The sequence below is a fragment of the Podarcis vaucheri genome (assembly GCF_965113315.1).
Source record: "Podarcis vaucheri genome assembly, chromosome: 6".
Classification (NCBI taxonomy): Eukaryota; Metazoa; Chordata; class Lepidosauria; order Squamata; family Lacertidae; genus Podarcis; species Podarcis vaucheri.
In genome coordinates this window covers 29,931,331-29,954,536 of record NC_138764.1, presented here as the reverse complement: position 1 = coordinate 29,954,536, position 23,206 = coordinate 29,931,331, and the positions used below count along the sequence as shown (strand labels likewise).

At 40.7% G+C, this 23,206-nt stretch overlaps 1 protein-coding gene across 4 annotated transcripts in view; it reads right to left on the bottom strand.

Annotated features, from left to right (window-relative positions):
* FNBP1L (formin binding protein 1 like) overlaps positions 1–23,206 on the bottom strand; it is a 74,393-nt gene that overhangs the window by 2,420 nt on the left and 48,767 nt on the right. For 2 of the 4 annotated variants that reach the window (XM_082227920.1, XM_082227922.1), the window contains 7 exons: positions 21,578–21,724; positions 20,334–20,537; positions 5,175–5,284; positions 4,800–4,932; positions 3,847–3,941; positions 2,089–2,237; positions 477–1,655 (listed from right to left, as the gene is read on the bottom strand). In XM_082227920.1, the coding sequence (XP_082084046.1) occupies positions 1,477–1,655; positions 2,089–2,237; positions 3,847–3,941; positions 4,800–4,932; positions 5,175–5,284; positions 20,334–20,537; positions 21,578–21,724 (1,017 nt within the window). In that variant the 3' untranslated portion in view covers positions 477–1,476. Of the gene's footprint in view, positions 1–476; positions 1,656–2,088; positions 2,238–3,846; positions 3,942–4,799; positions 4,933–5,174; positions 5,285–10,487; positions 10,503–18,753; positions 18,913–20,333; positions 20,538–21,577; positions 21,725–23,206 lie in introns of those variants that run through there. The other 2 variants (XM_082227923.1, XM_082227921.1) reach the window with 2 other exon arrangements.

The following is a 23,206-nucleotide window of genomic DNA, read 5'->3' as shown; positions in this document are numbered from 1 at the left end:
CAGAGAGAGAAGAATAAAGTAAAAAATAAAATAAAATAACCCCTCTAAATGGTTAGAAAATAAATCCAATGCACAGGTAATGGCACCAAGTCTTTTCAAGCATTCCTAGCTTCCAGACAGCAGCTCATCCAGTAGCAAATTAGTGCAACTTTGCTACCAGAATAACTCCCCAGACCAAGTGAAAATGTACAGGTTATCTAGTAGCACTTAGAAAATTCTACTTATATAGGTGCATCAGCGACAATCATCAGAGTCCAGCGTTCTATTCCAGGCCTGGGCGCTCCAATGTGCACACAGGGATTTTCATTTGAGCAAAGGGGAGCTCACCAGCGTCCGCCTTCCTTCACGTATGAGATATGCTCCTTCTGGTGGACTGAATGGGGTGGTCCACACCGAATTCGTGCACACGAAATTGAGATGCAGCGTTGCCTGGACTCCTGGAATAGATATTTCCCAGGAGAGTTTTTCCCCCCCCCCAAGAGTGTCGGTGCAAGAGAAGAGGAAGTTGCCTTTTACGGACAGAATAGCCTCGTCAGGAATCCCAAGCAGAAGGAAGTCATTTCAGCGACCCACGTTACATTCAAAGTCCTTAACTGGTAGGAACGAAGTAAAGCAGGGCACATCAGAATGCTGCACGCCTGCGGAGTCCCCAGTTACTAGCTATTCACTTCCCCAGCTACCTTCCACATTCATCCTTTGTAAGATGGGAAAGTGCTGCTCATTGATGTTGCAAAGTAAAAACTGCAATAATGCGTACACGACAGTCATGTTTGTAAACGTTAGCAGGAACCTCTTACACCTAAGCAATGGCTTGTACACTCACAGCAGAAACAGTTTCTTTGTTTTCTGAACTGCCCCTCATTGCACTGGATTGCCAGCCGTTTTCCATGCACAATGCAGAACAGGGCAAGGGAACAAGGAGGAAAGGCTTGCATTCAGAAAAGCAAAAGCAGAGCCGCTCGCCCACTTTATCTGCAGCAGGGCCATTTTCACTGCACTGGGCTTATAGTTATTAGCTGGGTATTGGGGAAAATTTTTTTGGGGTGGGGCGGATTTGGGAAGAGGGCAGGGGTTGGCTAACGGACTGTACACACTGATGCGATGGAAATAATAGTAACAGTGATCAATTTTTAAAAAACATTTAAGCCAGTAAAAAGTTTTCCTCCCCAAAAAATAAAAATAAAGAAAACTATCAAAATCATAACAGATTAACCATTGATTGTAGGATAACGCTTAGAAGCCCTGAAGCAGACAGAGGCAGAGAAAGAAGACTTATGGACATGGCACTGGCCAAAGCTGTGTCAAGAGACTCATTTAAACGCAGACGTTCTTCCAGCTTCAGTAGACATCCCCGGACGAGCTCACATGGTGAACAACAGACTGAAAGGCTTCCTGAATGCTCTTAACACTTTCCATCCATCTGTGTGCTTCAGGATTCTTTAAGGAATGTTCATTGCTAAGCTGACGGGCTGGAGGTTAGATATAGGTTACTGCACCTTTACTGTTCTTCTCTAGAGTTACATCGATGTAGGATGTTGGCACGTATCCTTCTTCTCCGTTCTGCCTCCGGGCTCTAGTCCACCCATCCCCTTTATCTTCCTCTATGATGTACAGAATCTCCCCTTCTTTCATCGCCAGAGTGCCTTCATTGTGACCTAGAAGGAAATGGGGATACACACACACGCACACACAATAAGAAAACCTTCGCCACAGCTCTCGCAGGGTTTAAATGCAAGCTCCCTCGGCTCTCGTTTTCCACCCATGGGAGGAAACATCAAATCTGTGAAGCGGAGCATATGTTCCAATTGTAGGCCAGGAGACAAAACATGGTCTCTTGTTGCAAAGCTGAACGCGCGCCAATGGCTGTTTTTCTAATCTAACATATTTGTTTTGTTACCACGCTGCCGCATTTTTCTGCTGTTAAACAAAAATGATTTATGGCATGATTTCCCAGAACCAAAACCAGCTGCTAGAATCGTTTATATGCAGACAATTATTATCTAGGTAAGGCAAAAGGTAATTGCCATATATAGGATTCACACACATTTTTGTGTGTTTGTAAATATATCTCCCTTAAGCTAATCTTACCATCGAAAGGATAGATAGCTTTGCAGTGTCCTATGGCTGGTAAGGGATCGTCATCTTCAAACTCGTCGTCAAATTCGTTATGGGGGCCGTGCTGCTGGGGTGGGCTTCGAATTTCTTGGTTGGCATCATCGGTGTAGCTCCCTTCAGGGCTGCAATGCAATGGTTGAGACAAGGGAACCTTCACACTTTGCAAACCAAGAACCCCAGCATTTCCCATAAGCTTATCATAACATTTGCTGACCCCCGTTTCAGCTCACAGTAACTGTGCATGGCAAACCCATAAATACTTATTGCTACGGATGAATACAGGCATAGGCAGGGAGTATAGATAGGATCCAAGGACAGTCCTTAGATGAAGAAGGAGCTCTGGTTTCAGAACAGAGCTTATCGGATCAAAATAGGCAGAATACAGAAATGCTCTTTTAAAGCTCTGTCTATGGGAAGAGAATTATGCAACTGCTATCATTTTCTCCTCTGCCTCCCCAGAACCATGCATGGCTGTGAGAGTGGAAAAGACAACTGTATGCATGTATGCCAATACAGTGGCACCTCGGTTTATGAACTTAATCTGTTCCGGAAGTCTGTTCTTAAACCAAAATCGTTCTTAAACCAAGGCGCGCTTTCCCCAATGGGGCCTCCTGCTGCCAGTGCCCTTCCACCGTTCGGATTCCGTTCTTAGACTGGGGGTAAAGTTCTCAAACCAGGACACTATTTCCAGTTTTGCGGAGTTTGTAAACTGAATCGTTCTTAAACAGGACTGTTATTAGTCCGAGGTACCACTGTGCTCATGAAGCAAGAACATTCAGAGTCCTTGAAGTCTGCTTGCTAGGCAAAAGATAGGGTACGGGCTCCGTTCCTCATCGGCTACCCAAAATACAAATTGTACGTGTGTGGTTTCCATCTTTTTGATACAGCTTTCTAAATCAGAGGCCACATTCCTTGGGTCATTGCAGGGACTGACTAAGCCTCAGTTTCACCTTGCTAGTTACAAAAAGGTGAAGAGCGGTTGTTCCTTAACTGCAGCTAAGGAGAGATAAATACCTCACCGGCCCTTTTAAGGAGAGGGGAGGGAATAGGGAATAGGAAACTATCTGAAGTTGGATGCAATTCTTTAATCAAATAATTCATTTTAAAAATGGATACGGCTCATCTTAAAGTGTTGCAATCAATGAAAAGATACAATAATTAAAAAAGCATTCCAAGGGAAAGCCTATAAATTTAAACACTCATCACTCAAATTTCAAGCATTCAAACGGTCGTAATTCAAAAGGTGTACAAAATGAACACTAAAATGTGCTGGACACACACACACACACACACACACACACGAGAGGAAAAGACAAGATTTGAAGAAGTCCTAATTTATCTGCAATTCCACCTTCTCTTTTCAGCTCCAGCAACAAAAACGTTGCTTTTGTGTAATGCAGCAATTACAACTGCAGTGCCTAGATGAGAGATGGGCAACCCATCGACCTCTAGCTATTGCTGGACTTATTCACTCGTCATGCTGTCTGGGACTGATGTGAGTCCAACAATATGCAGCAGGTCACAGGTTCCCCACCCCCGGGCTAGATCACTGGGAAGTGAGCTTAAAGTAAGGAAAGAAAAGAAAACTAAGTGGAAAAGGGTTTGGGGAGGTTCTGGGGGCAAAGGCAATACTTTTTGTTTAATCAAATTCTAGATGGATGCAGTGACTGCTGTTTTAGAAAACGACAGTGCAAAGACAGGGAACTTTGTTTAAAAGATAAATATAGTGACCTCTCTCGTCCTTGGGTTACAAGGTGGTTGATATCACTGCTGTGTCTACGGTCTCCTCTTGCTGCTACTTTACCTTCAACTTCAGTAAGCCAGGCCTTGAGACAGAGACAGACAGAGAGAGATCATTTGGCACCAGTAACAAAATAAATGCTTAAGAGACCAAACAAACATCTTAACTGTTCTCAAAACAGATTCGTATTCTAAAGCAATATTCTGGAACTGAGAGCAATATGAAGGGGCACAAAAACTGGGACACCATCTTCCCGGGCTGCACTCCTGCACAACTCACATTACCATACAAGTTCGTGGCTCCTCCCAAAAGGGCTTTTTGGGGCACAGCACCCAAAAAAATGTGCGTTTTGCGGTGCCATGCCTGAAAAAAGTGCAGCCGGAGATTGTGGCGGCCATTTTGGTCGCTGTCCTCTTGCAAGAAAAAAATGGGATGTCCCGGGGGGGGGGGCAGTTGATGGGTATATACAAGTACTACACGCCGCCAGTACTATATTAAAAATTCTTCAGTTTCTCTTAACTCACTCCTCTGTTCAGGAAGTCTCCCAATCCATACCCATAAGTGCACGATTTGTCAGCTCTGTGGTACCACAGATACAGAAAAACTGAATCTGCAAAAATATTTTCAAACCAGTGCTCTTCCAGCTATTTGGTTCTGTAGAGAATAGCTACATGCTTCTTGTTTCAGGGCTCGAACACCTCTAAAGGTACAGGCAAGAACTGCCATAGGACTTTTTACAAATCTCTCCTTGTTAACTAAATTGGAAACATTAAAGCCAGGTGGCTTTAAAGTGGCAGTTGTTGTAAATGGATGGAGTGCAAAAGCAACTAGGATTTTCCCCACATTATGAATACCCTTTCAGAATTTTTTGGAGGATTCCTTATCTAGAGGCATCTGAAATGTTATACCAGCCTTCTTTCGAAATGTCTTAATAGATTTTAACCTCATTCTTGTGAATTTCCATTCGAAGGCGGTCCATGTTGCTCATAGTTTCAGCCAGCTTTGGCTGAAGACTGCTCGGATCACCCATTTGCGGGTTTTTCTCGTATACATCTTTCATTTTGATGAGCGCATCTCTGTAGAAAGAAAAAAAAAGTATATCGAATTAGAAAGCTGTTTTCCTTGCAACAATGAAACTGAGGAGGGAGGAAGAGAAAGCAGTACAATTTCTTAACACTAAGGACACCCCCAAAACTATGGGGTTTGAGAGGATTTATGAGCAACACTGAGAAAGTTAAAGACAAATTGATGTTTGCAGAAGAGACATCTTGAGAAGTAAAGATAAGGTCAAGATACAATAACAGAAAAGCAAAATTACTTCTGATCTGTCTCTTTTTGTAGTTCTCTGTTAAGTTCATCAATTCGCTGCTGCAGTTTTTTCCGCCTTTGTTCTGGAGGCAGGTGGCTGAAATCTTCTTGAGCAGGGCCCTGAAACCAAGTGAAAATACAACCCTCAGAAAGTGCAGCTACTTACATTTCTGCTGGCACCTCACACATAACCAACAGGACTTCCTCACTGGAGGAAGAACTGTTTTTTTAAACACCACAATGCTGCAAAGCATAGCTCCAGGGCAGGGATGCACACATCAGACTGAATTATTTTCTTGATGGTCTGTGATTCCTCCCCCCCCCCATCTGAGATTTTCAAGATTTAAAGATTATAAACAGTTCTTCCATGTGTTAAATAATCTTGAAGGGAAAGCAAATCCATTTCAGAGACAATAGACTCAGAAGGGGTGTGTGTGGAAATATACTAGTGAACCAGAATGAAAAAAGGATCTTTAATTTGGGGGGGGGGGAACCCTGCAAAATATTTCAAATGCCTGAATGAGGGGAGTGTAGGCTCAATCGGTGACACTGCTGGAAAACCTCTGGTCGTTATGGAACAAGCAGTTGCAAGACTAGACAGGTTTAGGGTAAATTATGGTAAAAGTAGCCATGTTTAGCCTCTTGTAACAAACATTACTGCTTCTGATAAGACATCCACCCCTCAAAATCACAAGCCACAATGAATCTGAACCTCAAACCCTGATAAAGCTTACTCACATTGCTCCTCCCCACCACTGAAGACGATCCCCACAGATTATTCACCAATTTTTCCAATAGGAAGGGAAGAACTTCTGGAACACGGAAACCCCTTTCCCAACAAGTAATGTGACGTAATCAATGTCATAAGGAGCAGCGATGCCAGAAATATCCAACATGGTATTCTCAACAGGGAGCTTACTGGGACAACATGAAACTATTTGTGCCCAAAAGTACTAGCAGAGCACAAAATTATTGGATCTGAACATTATTAGAGCTGCCAAATTCCCAGTTCAGGAGATTTTCTACCGATCTATATGGGCTTTTAAATGTCAAGCCAGCCTCATCACAGAGAGAAGGCAAAATTTCATTAAGAGAACCCATAAGGAACTTGGGGATGGAAAACAATGGGTGGGGGTGGGGAGGAAACAGGCTGTGAATATCCAAAGAGGTATTAAAAGCTGGCATAATAATGTTCTTCTGTCTCATCACCTCCTGGCAAATAGAAGGGGAAGAAATGGAGGCAGTGAGAGATTTTACTCTCTTGGGCTCCATGATCACTGCAGATGGTAACAGCAGTCATGAAATTAAATGACGCCTTCTTCTTGGGAGAAAAGCGATGACAAACCTAGACAGCATCTTAAAAAGCAGAGATATCAACTTGCCGACAAAGGTCCGTATAGTTGAAGCTATGGTTTCCCCAGTACAGTGGTACCTCGGGTTAAGAACTTAATTTGTTCTGGAGGTCCGTTCTTAAGCTGAAACTGTTCTTAACCCGAGGTACCACTTTAGCTAATGGGGTCTCTTGCCGCCCCGTTGTTGTTGTGTGATTTCTGTTCTCATCCTGAAGCAAAGTTCTTAACCATAAAGAAGGCTGATCGCTGAAGAATTGATGCTTTTGAATTATGGTGCTGGAGGAGACTCTTGGGAGTCCCATGGATGCAAGAAGATCAAACCTATCCATTCTTAAGGAAAACAGCCCTGAGTGCTCACTGGAAGGACAGATTGTGAAGCTGAGGCTCCAATACTTTGGCCACCTCATGAGAAGAGAAGACTTCCTGGAAAAGACCCTGATGTTGGGAAAGATGGAGGGCACAAGGAGAAGGGGACGACAGAGGACGAGATGGTTGGACAGTGTTCTCAAAGCTACTAACATGAGTTTGACCAAACTGCGGGAGGCAGTGGAAGACAGGAGTGCCTGGCATGCTCTGGTCCATGGGGTCACAAAGAGTCAGACACGACTAAACAACAACAACAACAACAACAACAACAACAAGGCACTAGCAACAGTGATGTTATTAAGTGGCTTACATTGCATACCCGCAGGTTTAAGCACAATCTTATTAAACAGATCTGAAAACATCCCTGAACTGTGCACATTAAGTGCAGGGATGGCTGTCTCAGGGTAGTTATCCCATAGATCTATTCAAATTCTGAAAATTCTTTGGGAGGAGACATCATTCCTAGAGGTGGCTTGGATTCATTAAACCTTTTGCCACAACATACATTTTTTAAAAAATGCATTTCCTTTGCACAGATGAAGTGCTGGCTCCCTGCTAACTGAAAGCCACCCTGAGGCTTTCCTCCGCAGTGAGAGCAAGTTCCCTTTCACCTGAATAGCGGCTAAAAAGTTAACTGGCACCCAAGTTAAAACTTTTCAGCACTGCTGAACCCAGGGATCTGAAAAGTCAGTTTAAAAATGGGCACCTGACTTTGCAATAAGGGAAATCCTGGTTAGGAGTAATGATAGTTAATCTCTTTGCCAGGGAATTGTGATGATAAGAGAGGGGAAATTGGCACTGGGGAGAGGCTGCAAGAAGGGAAGCAGGCCTTGTAGCAAAACCAAGCCTATAATACTCCATTTCTTAAGTTAGTTTTGCCAAACTGTGGTTTTAATTCATTTTCAATGGTGCTAAAATAGGCAAACATGGTGACAACAAAGTGCTCTGCAATTTAGAAACAGCAGAATACATTATTAGGTTTCCCAGTTGCACGCAACTCTTTATCCTGTTGAGAACGCTCCACAAATCCATTCTCCAAGCTTGCTGTGGCGACAGGCCAGCCTCCCAGAGGTTCTCTTCCATCACGCTGAAATCTGGAGGAGAGAGAAGCTGCTTTGCCACTTGGAGCTTACTTTGAAGGCTCTCCCCAATCATTGGCATCCCATCTCCAAGATGAGAGGCAGTGCTCAGCCATTCACTGGCAGTTTGCCATCCACAGATTTCTCTAATCCTTTTAAAGCCATCTAAGTTGGTACCCATCGCTACATCTTGTGGTAGCCATCACAGCATCTTCATACTATATCTAAGTTTATTCCCTCTATCCTCTAACCGCAGGCTATATCAAAAGCAGCATGAAGTCTACATGAAAGTCTGATGGCTCAGAAGTTAACTTATTGCCTCTACCACTTGGTTCAGAATACAGCTAAGAATTATTATTGATATTCATTAGAAGCAGGCCCATCGTGCTTGTTTGTTTTTCCAGGGGGTACTCAATGATTCACAGTACTGGCACCTCTTTTTGTTGTTAAAATGTATGGCACTTACTGTAACAATTTCATGGTGCGTAGCAGCACCTATTTTTCTAGAAGAAGAAAGCACTGAATAGGCCAACTAAGATTTCTCTTGCTAAAATCTGCCAAATATCAATGCAGACATGCTCAGAAGCAAATGTGACGATTTACCTCCAATTTACCGAAGTCTTGTAAAGTTGCTTCCACCAAAGTCAATGCAAAAGGTTCTTACCACATCCAACATTAGTTGGTTTGGACTATAATTAACAAGTTCTGAGCTACAAACAGGGTGTTTCAATGAAAAGGCTCACAAATCCACCTACTTGAGCACATTTAATAAGTTAACTATAGCACCAACCAGTAATTACAAGCTAAACAAGAATTCAAAAGTCGGTTTGTGTTTACGGTTTGCCATCTGCTCAGAGAATCTGTTTCAAAGGGCTGTAAAACAATAAGGCCTATTAAGTTAATTTCCCTCCAAAATCTCATACTAATCTCCTTTTCAGCAGAGTTGTAAGCCTTCCTTTTAAAAGCATTGCTCTGTGTGTTGAACTTGTGCTAAACAGCTCCTACATAAATCATGATTTTAAATGCAAAACTATAAAATTATCATGCACTGTGTATTATATTAAGTTATTCTAATTAAGAACAATGAGCTGCATTAGGGATTTTAGGTTTGTGTCGCTCAAGGTAGTTTATAAGAGATAACTTTTGCTCTCGCATAATTGTCTTTTATTTTTAAGCATAATAAAGGCTTCACTCAATATACACAAAGGAGAAACTATGGAAACAATCTCGCAAAAAATAGGCATTTCTAATTTCCATGAGAATCAATGGAACTTAACCCCTTAACTGTTCATTTCCATTGTACTTTCACCATAATTCTACCTTCAAACCTTATTTGAAATAAAATGGAACTGTCTGCAATAAAGGAGCAAAATTTGCCAACAGCTTCCTGCCACAGAAATTATTTTTTACTGAACACAATTAAAAATATGAATCTATATGTAAATTTTAAGTACTGGGATAAATACAGGTATCTTATTTATGTTTCATGCCTCCTTTACCAAAGGAAACAGAATAGTATCTCGAATCCTCCTCTCCAGATTCTGTCTGCCACACCTACTGTGAACACTTAACTAAGTTGTAGAATTTAGTTATATAAAATTGCTGATTTTACAAATAAGGATAAAGAAGTTACGTAACAGTATGATCAATGAACAATGCCATACACATCAGAGAAACTAGGAAGCTTTGAGGCATGTTTCTCCTGTGATCGATACAACTTAAGCTCAGAATAAACGTTTGACTTTTTACACTAATCAGAATAATTTTAATCTATTTAATTACTTTATTTTCATTTATTGTTAAATAGCACTGATTGTTGTAAACAGCCCGGCGACTTCATTTTAAAAAAACCACCATCATTGGCTAAAAGTTTTCAACAGCAGTTTTGACCAAGTCCTAATAATAGTGAGTGATATCTGGCTAAGCCACAATAGAGCATGGCTGTTGAAATCTACGGATTTAAGTTAAGTCAGTGGGTCTACTCAGAAAATGACCGCCTAGTACATTCATTTGTTATTACCTGGCCATGAAAATCCATCTACTTTGAATGTGTAAGAGAATGTGTTAAGTTGGGGTGGGGGTGGGTTATGTTCAGCTGTCTTCAACTAAGACTTTCAGAAACTGTATTGCGATAACTACCATGGTTATCAGTTATGGACTAAATGAAATGTTTTTAAAATATAGGACTCAGATACTATAGCTCCAGGCATGCACAGGACTGACTCCCTTGTAGGCCTCGTTCACAAGCACCTTGTAGGAAAAGGAAGCTCTGGATTGAGTAGGTATCAGTCTCATTTTATGGAGGCAAAACAGGAGTACATCCTTGCCTATTGGTTGAATTCCTTTCCTCTGTGCAATGTCAGGAGTCTATTTTGTTCACACCAAGCACAAATGGATAATGAGACAAAGAGTGATTAAGAATACGCATCTGAATACCAATTCACTCAAAGCAACTATGAGATGGACACGATTTCAATAAGCTACTTTCATGCTGTTGTTACGAAGTTTACAGCACACAGGCCTTACCGTCTTCACAGACCACTGACCGGTACAGTTGAAAACAGAAAGAAACAGGGTATTATTTTCATGCTGCCAAGCATTATTTAGGAAGATTTATATATATATATATCTGCATCTTTTACAGCCCAATCCTTTGCATATTCATTTGGGAATAATCCCCAGTGGGGCTTGATGCCAAGTAAGATTTTGTGTGTGATATTTTAACCTTAATTAATAGAACCCCATAAAGTTCCCAACATTTTAACTATTATCTAAGGCACTGCAGAATTGAAGAGCAGTCACAATTCAAGCCATGGGATGACAGCCTATGGCTTGAAAAGGTGCAATATAGTATAATCTTGTTGAACTATTATTTCTTTAACGTATTTCTACATTGAAGGAAACGACAACAAAGCACACAGGAACACTACACAAAGCAGAAGCGTTTGACAATGGCAATGACCTGGTTTACTGTAAACAGAGTCTTGTTTAGCGAAGCTCCGGGAGCAAAACAGCAACGCTTTATGATGTTCTGAAACCTGGTTTTTCCTATTTTCCACAGTTAGGTTTCATCTTTTTGGGCAAGTAGCTGGCCGGCCAACACAACTGTCACTAAGGTGGATATGGCTGATGTAAAGAAATGTCGTGGCCAAAGAAGTCCAACCTCTTAGGCAATCAGAGGACTTCCATCATCCTTGCTCAAAAACAGATTCAAGTTACCGGTAAGGTTCAAGTGAATAGTTAGAGGAAACAACACTTTTGCAACTGAATAACTGGAAGACTATTTCCCAAAAGCCCATGTGAAAAATCTTCAACGCTTTCTAATCAAAGTGATTCTAGATCAAAATATTTATTACTGGAGGCTATTATAGAGTAATACAGTGGTACCTCAGGTTAAGTACTTAATTCGTTCCGGAGGTCCATTCTTAATAATAATAATAATAATAATAAATAATAAATTTTATTTATATCCCGCCCTCCCCAGCCGAAGCTGGGCTCAGGGCGGCTAACAACAATAAAACAGTACAAAAGTACAGCATAAACAACACTCTAAAAATCATTCATTATAAAATTAATTAATTCAAGCCACTGAATTAACCTGAAACTGTTCTTAACCTGAAGCACCACTTTAGCTAATGGGTCCTCCTGCTGCCGCCGCACCGCCGGAGCCTGATTTCTGTTCTTATCCTGAAGCAAAGTTCTTAATCTGAAGCACTATTTCTGGGTTAGCGGAGTGTGTAACCTGAAGCGTATGTAACCCGAGGTACCACTGTAGTCTATAATTCGACATATGACTGTGTATACTTTATTATATACTCAAGCGTTACGAAACATATCAATTCTAAATCACCAATAAAAATGGGGAAGGGGTAAAAAGACATACACAGATTGATTCTGGGGCACGATATCTTTTTGAAAAAAGACACAGATGGCTTCTTATCTTATTCTGGCAGTATCCAATTTTGCTGAAAAGCACTGGGAAAAGCCTTCCTATTAAGGTTCTTAATTAGCAACCTTGTATTATGATGTGATAACAGAAAATGCCAATGATTTGCTTTATAAATGACTCCATTTAAGGATGCCTGAAATATGGGTTAGAACAAGGAACTGTGAAACAATCAATTGTGAAAACTGCTTTGGACCATACAGAGCGATGAAAAGCCAAGGCTCAAAATTATGGGCAATATGTTCTATCTATCCAAGCAGCATTTGGAGGTTCCCCCCCAAAACAGCACCCTTTTGTGCCGCGATGAAAGAAAGCCACAACCGAGGCATAAGCCTTTGGGCACACCCAAAATATACATTGGAACCCAGAATTTGGAGCAACAACATGCTTGTGACTAAGAGGGTGTACCACATAATATGACCATATGGCAGAGCTGTAGACCCACTGCACTAAACATTGTAGGGCGATCTTTGCCAATCTAGTGCCTCCCAGATGTCTCAGACTATAACTATAATCAGCCCCAGACAGCATGGCCTTAGTGGCTGGTGCTGATGAGAACTGTACTCCAAAACATCTGGAGGGTATCAGTTTTGCAAATGCTGCTGTAGGTGATGCACCGATACAAATCTTTAGACTTGGGATCCCAGGACTCAGTAGAAAACATGGCTGGGATTGCTCTCTATCCTAGCAATTATCTTTGGAAGTTATTGCTTGGCAAAACTGGATGAAATGTTAAGTCACTGTGATTAGGAAATTCATGGATCACACCATGATTACAACTGAGTCTTGTGGTATAGGTTGCTGTGTGGTAGACCGGCTTGTTCATTTAAAAAGTCATCATGACTGCACACTTAAACTGGTTTTCTGAATCTGTGTGATTAGCTTATGAGGATGAGGAAAGAAAAGGAGTAGCTTTGTGCATAGAAACGTGTGATCTGACCGATTTCTAGTTTTTTTCCCCGCCCCCAAAGGGTAGAAAGATAACAGAAATCAAGCACACTATTTGTTCATTTGGCTACAACTTGGGTCAATTATGAGACCCTGTGTGTGTGTGTGTGTGAGAGAGAGAGAGGGGGGGGGATTATTAAGTTCCAAACAAAAGTAGCTCACAACTGGGGCGAATATCCAAACCAACACTTGCAGTATTTTTTTGTCTCCCTAGCAAACTGAAGCACTAAAAGGTCCCATGTGTAAACATTTGGAAATTTTCCTTTAAAAAAAGAAGCAATAAACAAACAATAAAAATATTTATCCATCATATCTAGCTTTGTGTGTCATGTCGTGATTTCTACCAAATGACATCTGCTACATTTCCCTCTGCTCTTTTGTATTAAATAAAAAACAAGGCATACAGCTGTATTTATTATTACATTTGGATGGACAATGTCAACAATTCAGACTTAAATGCCCATGAAGATTTCATTAGTTTTCATTTCTTTTCTGTATGCCCAGCTGCTACTGGATGGGACTCCTGATGGATGAAGCAGAGAGCAGTTTAAGAGTTTATGATGTTCCAGCGTCTAGAGTAATATTTTATGCAGGCAGAAGAAGTTGAAATATTTTGCTTCTCAGGTTATCCATAAACCATCTCACTCTCGACTTCTACTAATATTTTTCCTTTTCCTTTTAAAAGCCTTTTTAAAAGCCTGTTAAAACACTAATGTACTAGAAAGTGGGAGGCTTTGCAGTCTGGTCTCTGACCGTAATAAAGATTGATTGATTGATTGATTGATTGAGAGGCTTTGACAAATTTAGCCCCTACCAGCAAAACTATGGATTGGATCCTAAGATAACTCAAGAAAGGTCCTGGAAAGAAAGTATTCCGCCCTCTTCTTCCTCCTGCAGTAAGGTCTCACTGGAAGTTTGGAAGACCATCTTGAATATCGTAGGCAAGGCATGGAGTTGGGGGGGCGAGGAAAAAGTGAGAGGAACTCAAGACCAAATTGCAGCAATTATCCTCCCCACTTCCCCTTGTAGAAGCCTGATGCCTGATCCCCTATGAGAGGCTTTTTGGAGGGCACATCTGATAGCGAGAGCAAGGAATGAACAGAAGCTTTCCATCCATTATATCATGAATAGTAAATTACACCAAGAGAAATAGTTGGAACACTGTACACATCTTGCATGATACTAACATCTTCTGGGCTTTAACATGCAGAGCCTATTCACACTCTTCTATATCAAGGAACCTCTTTTATACCTGCTCAGATATTACAAGTCACCGGAAGGTAGCAGAACTCCAGACCTCACAAACTGGTGCTCTATGTGCGCAGAGCAGCCTTTGGTTCAAGACAATAGCCCGACTGCTCACATGAAGAACTAATCTAATCCCATTTTAATGATCGCCAAACAGCAGGCTTGCTTATGGGAATTTTAAAGACTACTGAGCATGACGTAGCAGGCACCTATCGAGAATAGAAACAATCCTCTGCAATGCAGGACTCTCATCCGTGATAGATGGCTACTGAACCTCAGCTTAAAAACTTCCAAGGAAGGAGAGTCCACCACCTTCTGATGGAGTCCATTCAACTGTCAAGCAGCTCTCATTGCCAGAAGGTCCTTCCTAATGTTTAGTTGGAATCTCCTTTCTTTTAATTCGAATCCACTGGAGCTGTAGAAAAAAGGTTCTTAGCTAGAGATCCCTAAGGACTGAACCCTTGGGTTTTCTACATGTGCTCAATCATACCCCTAAATTCTAGGAATTTTGCAAGAGGGTAGCTAAATTACAAATGGTCTCCAGGTCTATTTGTTTTTCCCTATAAGATTTTCCAGCCAATAGCATTCACACCAAAATCTCTATTTGCAGATTCTGGCAGGGAACTAGTGAAAGATAAATAATACGTGTGCACTTCACAAGGCACGTTTGGCCTGAACTTGTTTCTTTAAAACAAAGGAAAAAAAGATTTGGTTGCATATTTCAAGGGATGCAACGTGACAGGCTAGTAACTGCTGATAGTAATTTGATCAAATTTACAGCGCGATGAGAAAATGTTGAAATAAAATTTAATTTCAATCCCATCACCTTTTAATTTTCCATGACTATGCTAAAAAGAATTGGTAGCCACTTCCTCGTCTATAATGAAGAAATAGTAACACATTATTGCAAATATATCCAGCAGGATCAATCGATAGGAGGAGTGCAAGAGGAGCATTTTCAGCCAACTTCCAAAGCAGCTCATTGAGGATCAGATTCTGCTGCTGTGCTAACAAGTTACCATGCTAAGAATGGTCCTGATCATGAACACATGTTCTGTGTCCTGACCATGGCTTGGCCTGTGCGCATTTGTATGTCTAGGGATGTGCAATTTGAGCAGAAGATCTAATATTAGCGCAGAATCTGGCTAAATATCCAGTTCCATGGATCTCGACGACACCCTGAAAACATTAACTCCAGCTGTCTCCACTTCTTCCTGACCAACAAAAATAACCCTTGCCAAAATTACTTTCTCCCTTACCAAAAACCTATCCAAAACTCTGAGCTTTGAGCACGTAACAAGGTATGGAAATGTAATTAAATATAAGCAAACTCTCAATTTTTGCAATAATAATAATAATAATAATAATAATAATAATAATAGTTTTATAATTTATACCCCGTCCATCTGGCTGGGTTTCCCCAGCCACTCTGGCAGGCTTGCAGAATATATAAAACATCATAAAGAATCAAACATTTAAAACCTTCCTGATAAAGGGAATATATTGCAAATGCAGAATTAAGAATTCTGGGGTGTAGAGTTAAAATCTTTAGGAGCACGGTTCAAACTGCTTAAAAGAGAAGTTACCATGCTGTGGTGCGCCAACTTAAAACCCACAAGTTAAGGAACTGCCTTTCCATAACAGAGAGAACTCCTCTAATCATTAACCGGCATTGCTTAGGATATCTATGGACTATGATCTGCTTCTCTAGAACAACATGCCCCAGCTAAGACTAGTATAAAGTATTAAACTGCAACCAATTGCTGTTTTTTTCCTAATTATAATTTTTATTTGCATATTTGTATATTGACAAATGCATTCAGCTTCTGGTTATCAACAGCCAAAAAAAAAATTCAGTTTCTCATATACAAAAGACTGTGTTTTATAGACCAAAGGAGTTACTGCTGGTTCATTTATCATGACATAATCATCAACGCTGTTTGGCAGTCACTTGATCCCTAGAACAAATGCTACTTTGCAGAATATGCCAGTATAAATTAGTTAAGTATACTTCCTTGATTCTTCTCAAAAAGTGGCATTTAGCAGTTACCCAGGAATGGAACGCAGTTTAACCAAAACCAAAACCAACGAAAACCACACGAAGCCCCCAAGAAAACAAATCTAAATTAAATGTTTTGAGGCAAAGTACATTGCATGAAAAATCATACTACATTGAAATAAATTCTAAAACAAAAACATTTTAGGTATATGTACTCCTATTAGTTAAACTGGCTTACTTTTCTGAAATACTTTCCCCAATAAACTGTGTTTTAATGTCGGCCGATGCAATCTGTCATCTACGAGACAAAACGGCCTGCAGAGACTCGCATAAGATGCCTTAACATACTGGTTAAATTAACAATTTGAGCCATTTACTAACATCCTTTTTAAAAACACACACCATGTGCTCTGATAATAGGGCATTGTCAGTGGGTGCATGTGCAGAATGTTGACTAGGAAAGAACTGAACTCAAATGCCCACTAGGGGGCCAGTTCATAAAAGAGAAGGAAAAATAACCCTATGGTTCTGGCTTGCGCACAGTACAAGAAATAACAAATATTATAGAAATTTCAAAAGGTCCAAGCTACCTTTTGGTGGATTTAGCAGTTAAATGGCTGTGGCATTTAGGAACAGAATGAAACTTTTCAAAGTCCATCTGGCCCCTGGCCCCTTACTGGTTTTGCCGAGAGAGGAATAACGCTGTTACATTTGTGGTCTCTAAATGCTTTTCGTTATTTAATTTTTTATTTTATTGTTTCTGGTTTTAAAAAAAAAGATTAAAACTTGCACCGATATATTTGCTAGGTAGTGTTAATTATTGCTGTCATTATGAAACTTTGACTGCGAATATCGATTTTGTGATACGCTGCTGCTCTTCATCCAATGGTAAGCTGCTCTTATAGTGTGTGCTTTTTCTGGAATTGGCAGCTTGCAAATAAATTGACAATGTGTTGATAAAATCCACGTACTGAGGTTAGAAGGCAGCCCTATATCGGGAGGTTTTTAGATAAGCTTTAAGCCGCCCAGAGTGGCTGGGGAAACCCAGACAGATGGGAGGTCTGTAAATAATAAAATTATTATTATTATCATTAGAAAAAGAGCAAACTAATTATCGTTCTGTTCTTTAAAACAGCCTGTCTTCTCCTTCCCCCAAACATATTATGCATTAAGAACAATCATGGCTGTGGTGGGTGAAACTCCTCAGAGGGACTTAAGAGCGACAGTTTTGCGAGATTAATGATGGAAAGAGCGATGTTATCTATGAAGGTGATGATATATGGAAACCATCTCGATTTGAGGATTGGAAGAACGGAAAAATTCACACAGGATTAATATTGGTGTTTATCGGCTTAAGGAGACTATCAGAAGAGATCATAAAGAAAAAAAGAGAATATATGAACAAGATGTGATGTGGAAACAGCAAGATAAGACTGGATAGAATTATGAACTCTGTTTGAATCATAGAATCATAGAGTTGGAATAGACCACAAGGGCCATCGAGTCCAACCCCCTGCCAAGCAGGAAACACCATCAGAGCACTCCTGACATATGGTTGTCAAGCCTCTGCTTAAAGACCTCCAAAGTAGGAGACTCCACCACACTCCTTGGCAGCAAATTCCACTGTCGAACAGCTCTTACTGTCAGGAAGTTCTTCCTAATGTTTAGGTGGAATCTTCTTTCTTGTAGTTTGGATCCATTGCTCCGTGTACGCTTGTCTGGAGCAGCAGAAAACAACCTTTCTCCCTCCTCTATGTGACATCCTTTTATATATTTGAACATGGCTATCATATCACCCCTTAACCTCCTCTTCTCCAGGCTAAACATGCCCAGCTCCCTTAGCCGTTCCTCATAAGGCATCGTTTCCAGGCCTTTGAACATTTTGGTTGCCCTCCTCTGGACACGTTCCAGTTTGTCAGTGTCCTTCTTGAATTGTGGTGCCCAGAACTGGACACAGTACTCCAGGTGTGGTCTGACCAGAGCAGAATACAGTGGCAGTATTACTTCCCTTGATCTAGATGCTATACTCCTATTGATGCAGCCCAGAATTGCATTGGCTTTTTTAGCTGCCGCGTCACACTGTTGGCTCATGTCAAGTTTGTGGTCAACCAAGACTCCTAGATCCTTTTCACATGTACTGCTCTCAAGCCAGGTGTCCCCCATCTTGTATTTGTGCCTCTCATTTTTTTTTGCCCAAGTGCAATACTTTACATTTCTCCCTGTTAAAATTCATCTCGTTTGTTTTTGCCCAGTTCTCTAATCTGTCAAGGTCGTTTTGAAGTGTGGACTGATTTGGACATTAATGCAGTAGTAAGAAGATGATCAGAATCCCCCTTCGGATCTTGAAATATGGGCTTTGTAATTCGGAATTTATGTGATGTGATTTAATTTGATTGGCCAGTTAATAAAAATTATTAAAAATAAAATAAAATAATAAGAACACTCATGGCTGCGAATGAGAAAATTGTGAGAATGCGCACCCAGCGCCCTTCGAAGAGCCAGCTATTCCGAACAAGGAGCTGCAAAGCACAATGACCTCTGATAGGATCTTCAGCCTTATGATGAGGGTGGAGAAGACTGGGAAAAGCCACACACCACAAGCACACTGCTCATAGCACTGTCATGCACCTAAAACCCGTCATAAAACTTACCCCTCTTTTGAGGCTTCTGAAAGAAGAAATTCTGGGCTTCCCTGTTTTTATCTCACTCATGCAATAATAGACTTGTTCAATCGAGCATAAGGGATACTGGGAACCATTAGAAGTACTGGACGTGTATAAACTAGTAGGGGTAAGGGGAGGGGACTGTGGCTGATGCGGAAATAAAGAAAGGAACAGATAAGGCAAACATTGAACTGAAAATTCTGTCTCCCCCCCCCTTTCAATTCAGAAGCAGACCATCAGTCCCAGCCGCCCCCCCACCGCTCACCCCATAACAACCACCATCAAATATTATAATCAGAAAGCTGACGGCATAACAAATGTGTTGGGTCTTTAAGGTGTCACAAGGCTCTCCACTGTTTTCACCATCAGAAATACACAACACAGTAAGAAAATTAAAAGGTAAGAGAGGGAGAATATTTAGTTACAATGTTAAAATGGTTTAAAATGTCCTTTTACGTGCGAGTTTCGAAACAACACCAAGAACCACCCTTCAGATAACACACATTGCTGAAAGATAACAGGCTTTAGATTTGTTTGTTTTACATCTAGGAACTTTTTGAATTAATAAAAACATATCCCCTACAAAAAAAAAACCCAGCAAAATTTATTCTAAATGTTCTAATGTTAAAATTCTTATATCCTCAAAGCATATGGGCGGAAAGGAAGACTTAAGGAATGGCATTCATAAGGTAATGGAGATGTGCTGCACAGCTGGAAAAGGAAGGTTATTCCGTTCTTAGGTGTTCTACACAATTTTTTCCTCACACTGCACGAAATTTAAATTCGTGTTGTTGTTTTTAAAAAAGAATATTGCTTATGTTATTTGTTGCTCTATATACTAAGAACTTCTGCAAAGGTAAGGTGCAATTTGCCTTCATATCATTATTCTTTCATTATGTCCAAAGCAATATATCACCTGCTTTGCTTTAACCTTCAGGTGCCTTTGAATATCTTTAAACTGACCTGCCAAAACCATGCACTTCAAACAAAAACATCAGTTTCTAAAATTGCACATTACAGGCAGGATGCAAGTTCCTCCAGTACCTAAAACAATTAAATGGACCACAGCCAGAAGGCGGCTGAATCTCTGATATTAAAGAGATGATCCACACACCCATCACGATCAACTGATCTGATCTCCCTCCAGTTTCAACACAATAACAAACTCCAACATATACAGAGGATACACAAGCCACAGAGGATGCTATTATTGGTCAAAATAGTTGCAGCAGGCTCCTTGCGCTTGAGTATTGGTGTAACATGTTACCAGGAGTTTGCAGTTCCTGGTCACTAACTACTGTTGTAATAGCTCCAGCAAAGCCAGCGGCATTTTGCTACCCCAGTTGTACTGGTTTCCTCTGCTGCTAGAATACTATAGCTGGGGTGGGGCAAAGCAGACATATGATACCAAAACCAAGTTCCTAAATGGACAGTTGGGGCAATGCAAACTGTCTTTCAAAATTATATAAGGTCAAAACGACATTATTTTGATCCAAAGGACTACATTTGATCCCTTAACCACAAATCCTGAGTGTGTTCTCATGTGAAATATATTTTAAAAGTTGTACCTTTGGTTTCTTTCCAAAAAGCCACAGCTTGCCCTTAGCCTTGCCCACGGTGGTTTTTGCATCGATTTTCACCCCTTCCTGCTTTGGTGTACTGATTGTTCCGTCAGAAACAGTCCTGTAAATGTGCTGACTGTAATCTTCAAATGGAAAGTCTCCAGGAGGTTCAAAACCAGACTTGAAGGAGTCTATTACTATTTGAGAGTCCTTGATGGGAGAGATGCAATGTTTATTTAAAAAAAAATGATTACTCAAGAAAGCTTAACTGAAATGACATTATTACCAATGCAGCAGATGAAAAATGAGTAACTTAAAACAGCAGGAGAAATTACTGATCTTCCAGAAAGAATTAAGTCCGTTTACAGAGGGGAAATTGCAGACTACCATCTACAGGGCATTTAGAAAAGATAATGTTGCAGAGAGAGCGAACAATGCTTGTTCCCTGAGCATCCTGCTCCTCCACATCCCATCACATCAAAAATGAAACTTTCGTATATACAGTGGTACCTCTCGTTACGAACTTGATTCGTTCCGGAGGTCCGTTCTTAACCTGAGGTACCACTTTAGCTAATGGGGCCTCCCGCTGCCGGCATGTGATTTCTGTTCTCATCCTGAGGTAAAGTTCTTAACCCGAGGTACTACTTCTGGGTTAGTGGAGTCTGTAAACTGAAGTGTTTGTAACCTGAGGTGTTTGAAACCCGAGGTACCACTGTACCTCCATCCAGGAAATACATAAGCTCCCAAGGTGAAGTCCCAAACCCTGGGATTACTCAAATTGCTGAAGAAATTTCATCTCAAGATTAACAACAAGGTCTGCAAGAATGGACTCATACAATGAACAGCATCCAGCAACATTTCCATTGGACAAAATGTCGAAAAATCAAAGTAATCTATTATTCGGGCATCATAAATTAATGAGAGGAAGAGGGAGAGAGGTTAAAGAGAGAATGGGTAAAAAAAAAAAAAGTCTGAATAAAACACAGACTCCTTTCCACAATTACTTGCACTAGGTCTCATGACCCAACAAAGCTGTCTGCCAGAGAGTTAAGGCACACAAGAGACTTGATAAACCCTCTGTTTTTGTTGCTTGGTTTGGCTTCATGGAACACAAGTTTCATAGGCTTGATCAGCCTAATTCCTTGCCTTAGTTGTAGTAGGACATGATCAGACCCACAATTACGTTAGATTTACCTCCAAAGCAATGAGTTCTACACTGATAATCTGAATCCTACAAAATATCAACTTACCCTGCGTTCATCAACCGATTTTGCCGCAGCAGTCATTCCTTCTAAACATTTTGAGACTATTGGGATAACTCTGCGCTCAGAATCTGCAAACCCCTTATAACATTCACTAAGTTTGATGGTTCTTCGTTCATCCATTTCCTGAAGATGCTACAATTATAAAGAAGAAGCCTGAGTATTCTTATGACAATACAGTACTATACAGATACTCGTATATTTGGGCTACATTTCCTCCCAATTTTGTTTAAAGCATCACCAATTTGCTGAGTTTGCTTTCCTGTACCAGGTTCTTTAATAAAGAACCTGTGACATAGGAGTGTACCAAAGTTCATTTTAACTAAACCCATGGTTAGGTTAACCTAACCACGGTTTCCTGTTAGGAAAATAAGACCAGTGCTCCCTTCCCTCTTTAGCATCTGCAAGGCAATGAAAAGCTCCCACTTTCAGTTTCATAGCGAGTTAGTAATAGATTCATTCATTTACTTATTTCTTTTTATGCTTGAGAAAAACTATTGTTTATAAATGTTTTGTGTTGTTTTAACTACCTGTCATCTACAGAAGATTTATTTTACATCATAAATAAAAGACTCGTTTTTACATGTACGGAATGCAGACTTTACTGCTGCAGCTTCTATATTATCCTGTAACAAATATTTTGTTGAAAATTTGCTCATGTTTATGAAGCAAACATGATTTTCCTTCAGAGTATTTCCTTGTAAATGTTACGATAGCCTTCCAGTGGAATTTTGTTCATTTGCAATGGCTTGTTGGTATTGTATTAAACAAGATGCTGTTCAAAGAAGAAGAAGCAACCCAAAATAACTGGGGGATGTTGTTAAGAACCTCGGAAAGAAACCAGAGGCTGCAATCCTATGCACACCTGACAGCTACCTCACCTGCTCCATTGCAAAAAAAAAACAGACTGAGGGAATGACTTATATGTGTTGGCCCCACAATGTATTGAGACAGCTCCATGTTTGTCATGGTGACCATGAAGTGCTGAGCTAGAGCAGTTGAGGCGGACCAGGTATGGTCCTTGAAGTCTTGCAAGACCACCACCACCAGTTCTCCAACTCCAACAATTTTGTCTCTCTGGTCCAACACGAGGAGTTGTAGCTCACATCTGGCTGCCAGGCAAATAGGTTTCTTGGCAAGGAATATGGTTTTCTAACCTGGCATTCAACAACAGAACCACCAGGTGTGAGAGCACATTGACATAACTACTCAGGGTTGTTGGGGTTTTTTTTGGGGGGGGGCTCAGAAGAGGTAACTTCTTTCAGCCACTTGATGCCCCATCTGATACAATGTACACCCTTGTGCAAATTAACTGAAACAAACCATATTTTCTATCTTACTTGTAATCCTGTACTCAAAGCAAACACGAAAAATCAGTTGATCATTATGGTGTCGGAAGCCTGCAGCCAATAGAAGGAATGACGCGCTCGCCACAATATATTGAGGTTCTACGAAAGAGAGTTATTCCCCAGCTGGAAAAGAGGTATCCTGACGATACTGGGATATTGAAGCAGGACCTAGCCCCCTGTCACACATTGAAAGTGGTGAAGAAATTCATGACAGAGCAGCAAATACAGGTATTTGATTGGCCAGGGAATTCCCCAGATGTAAATCCCA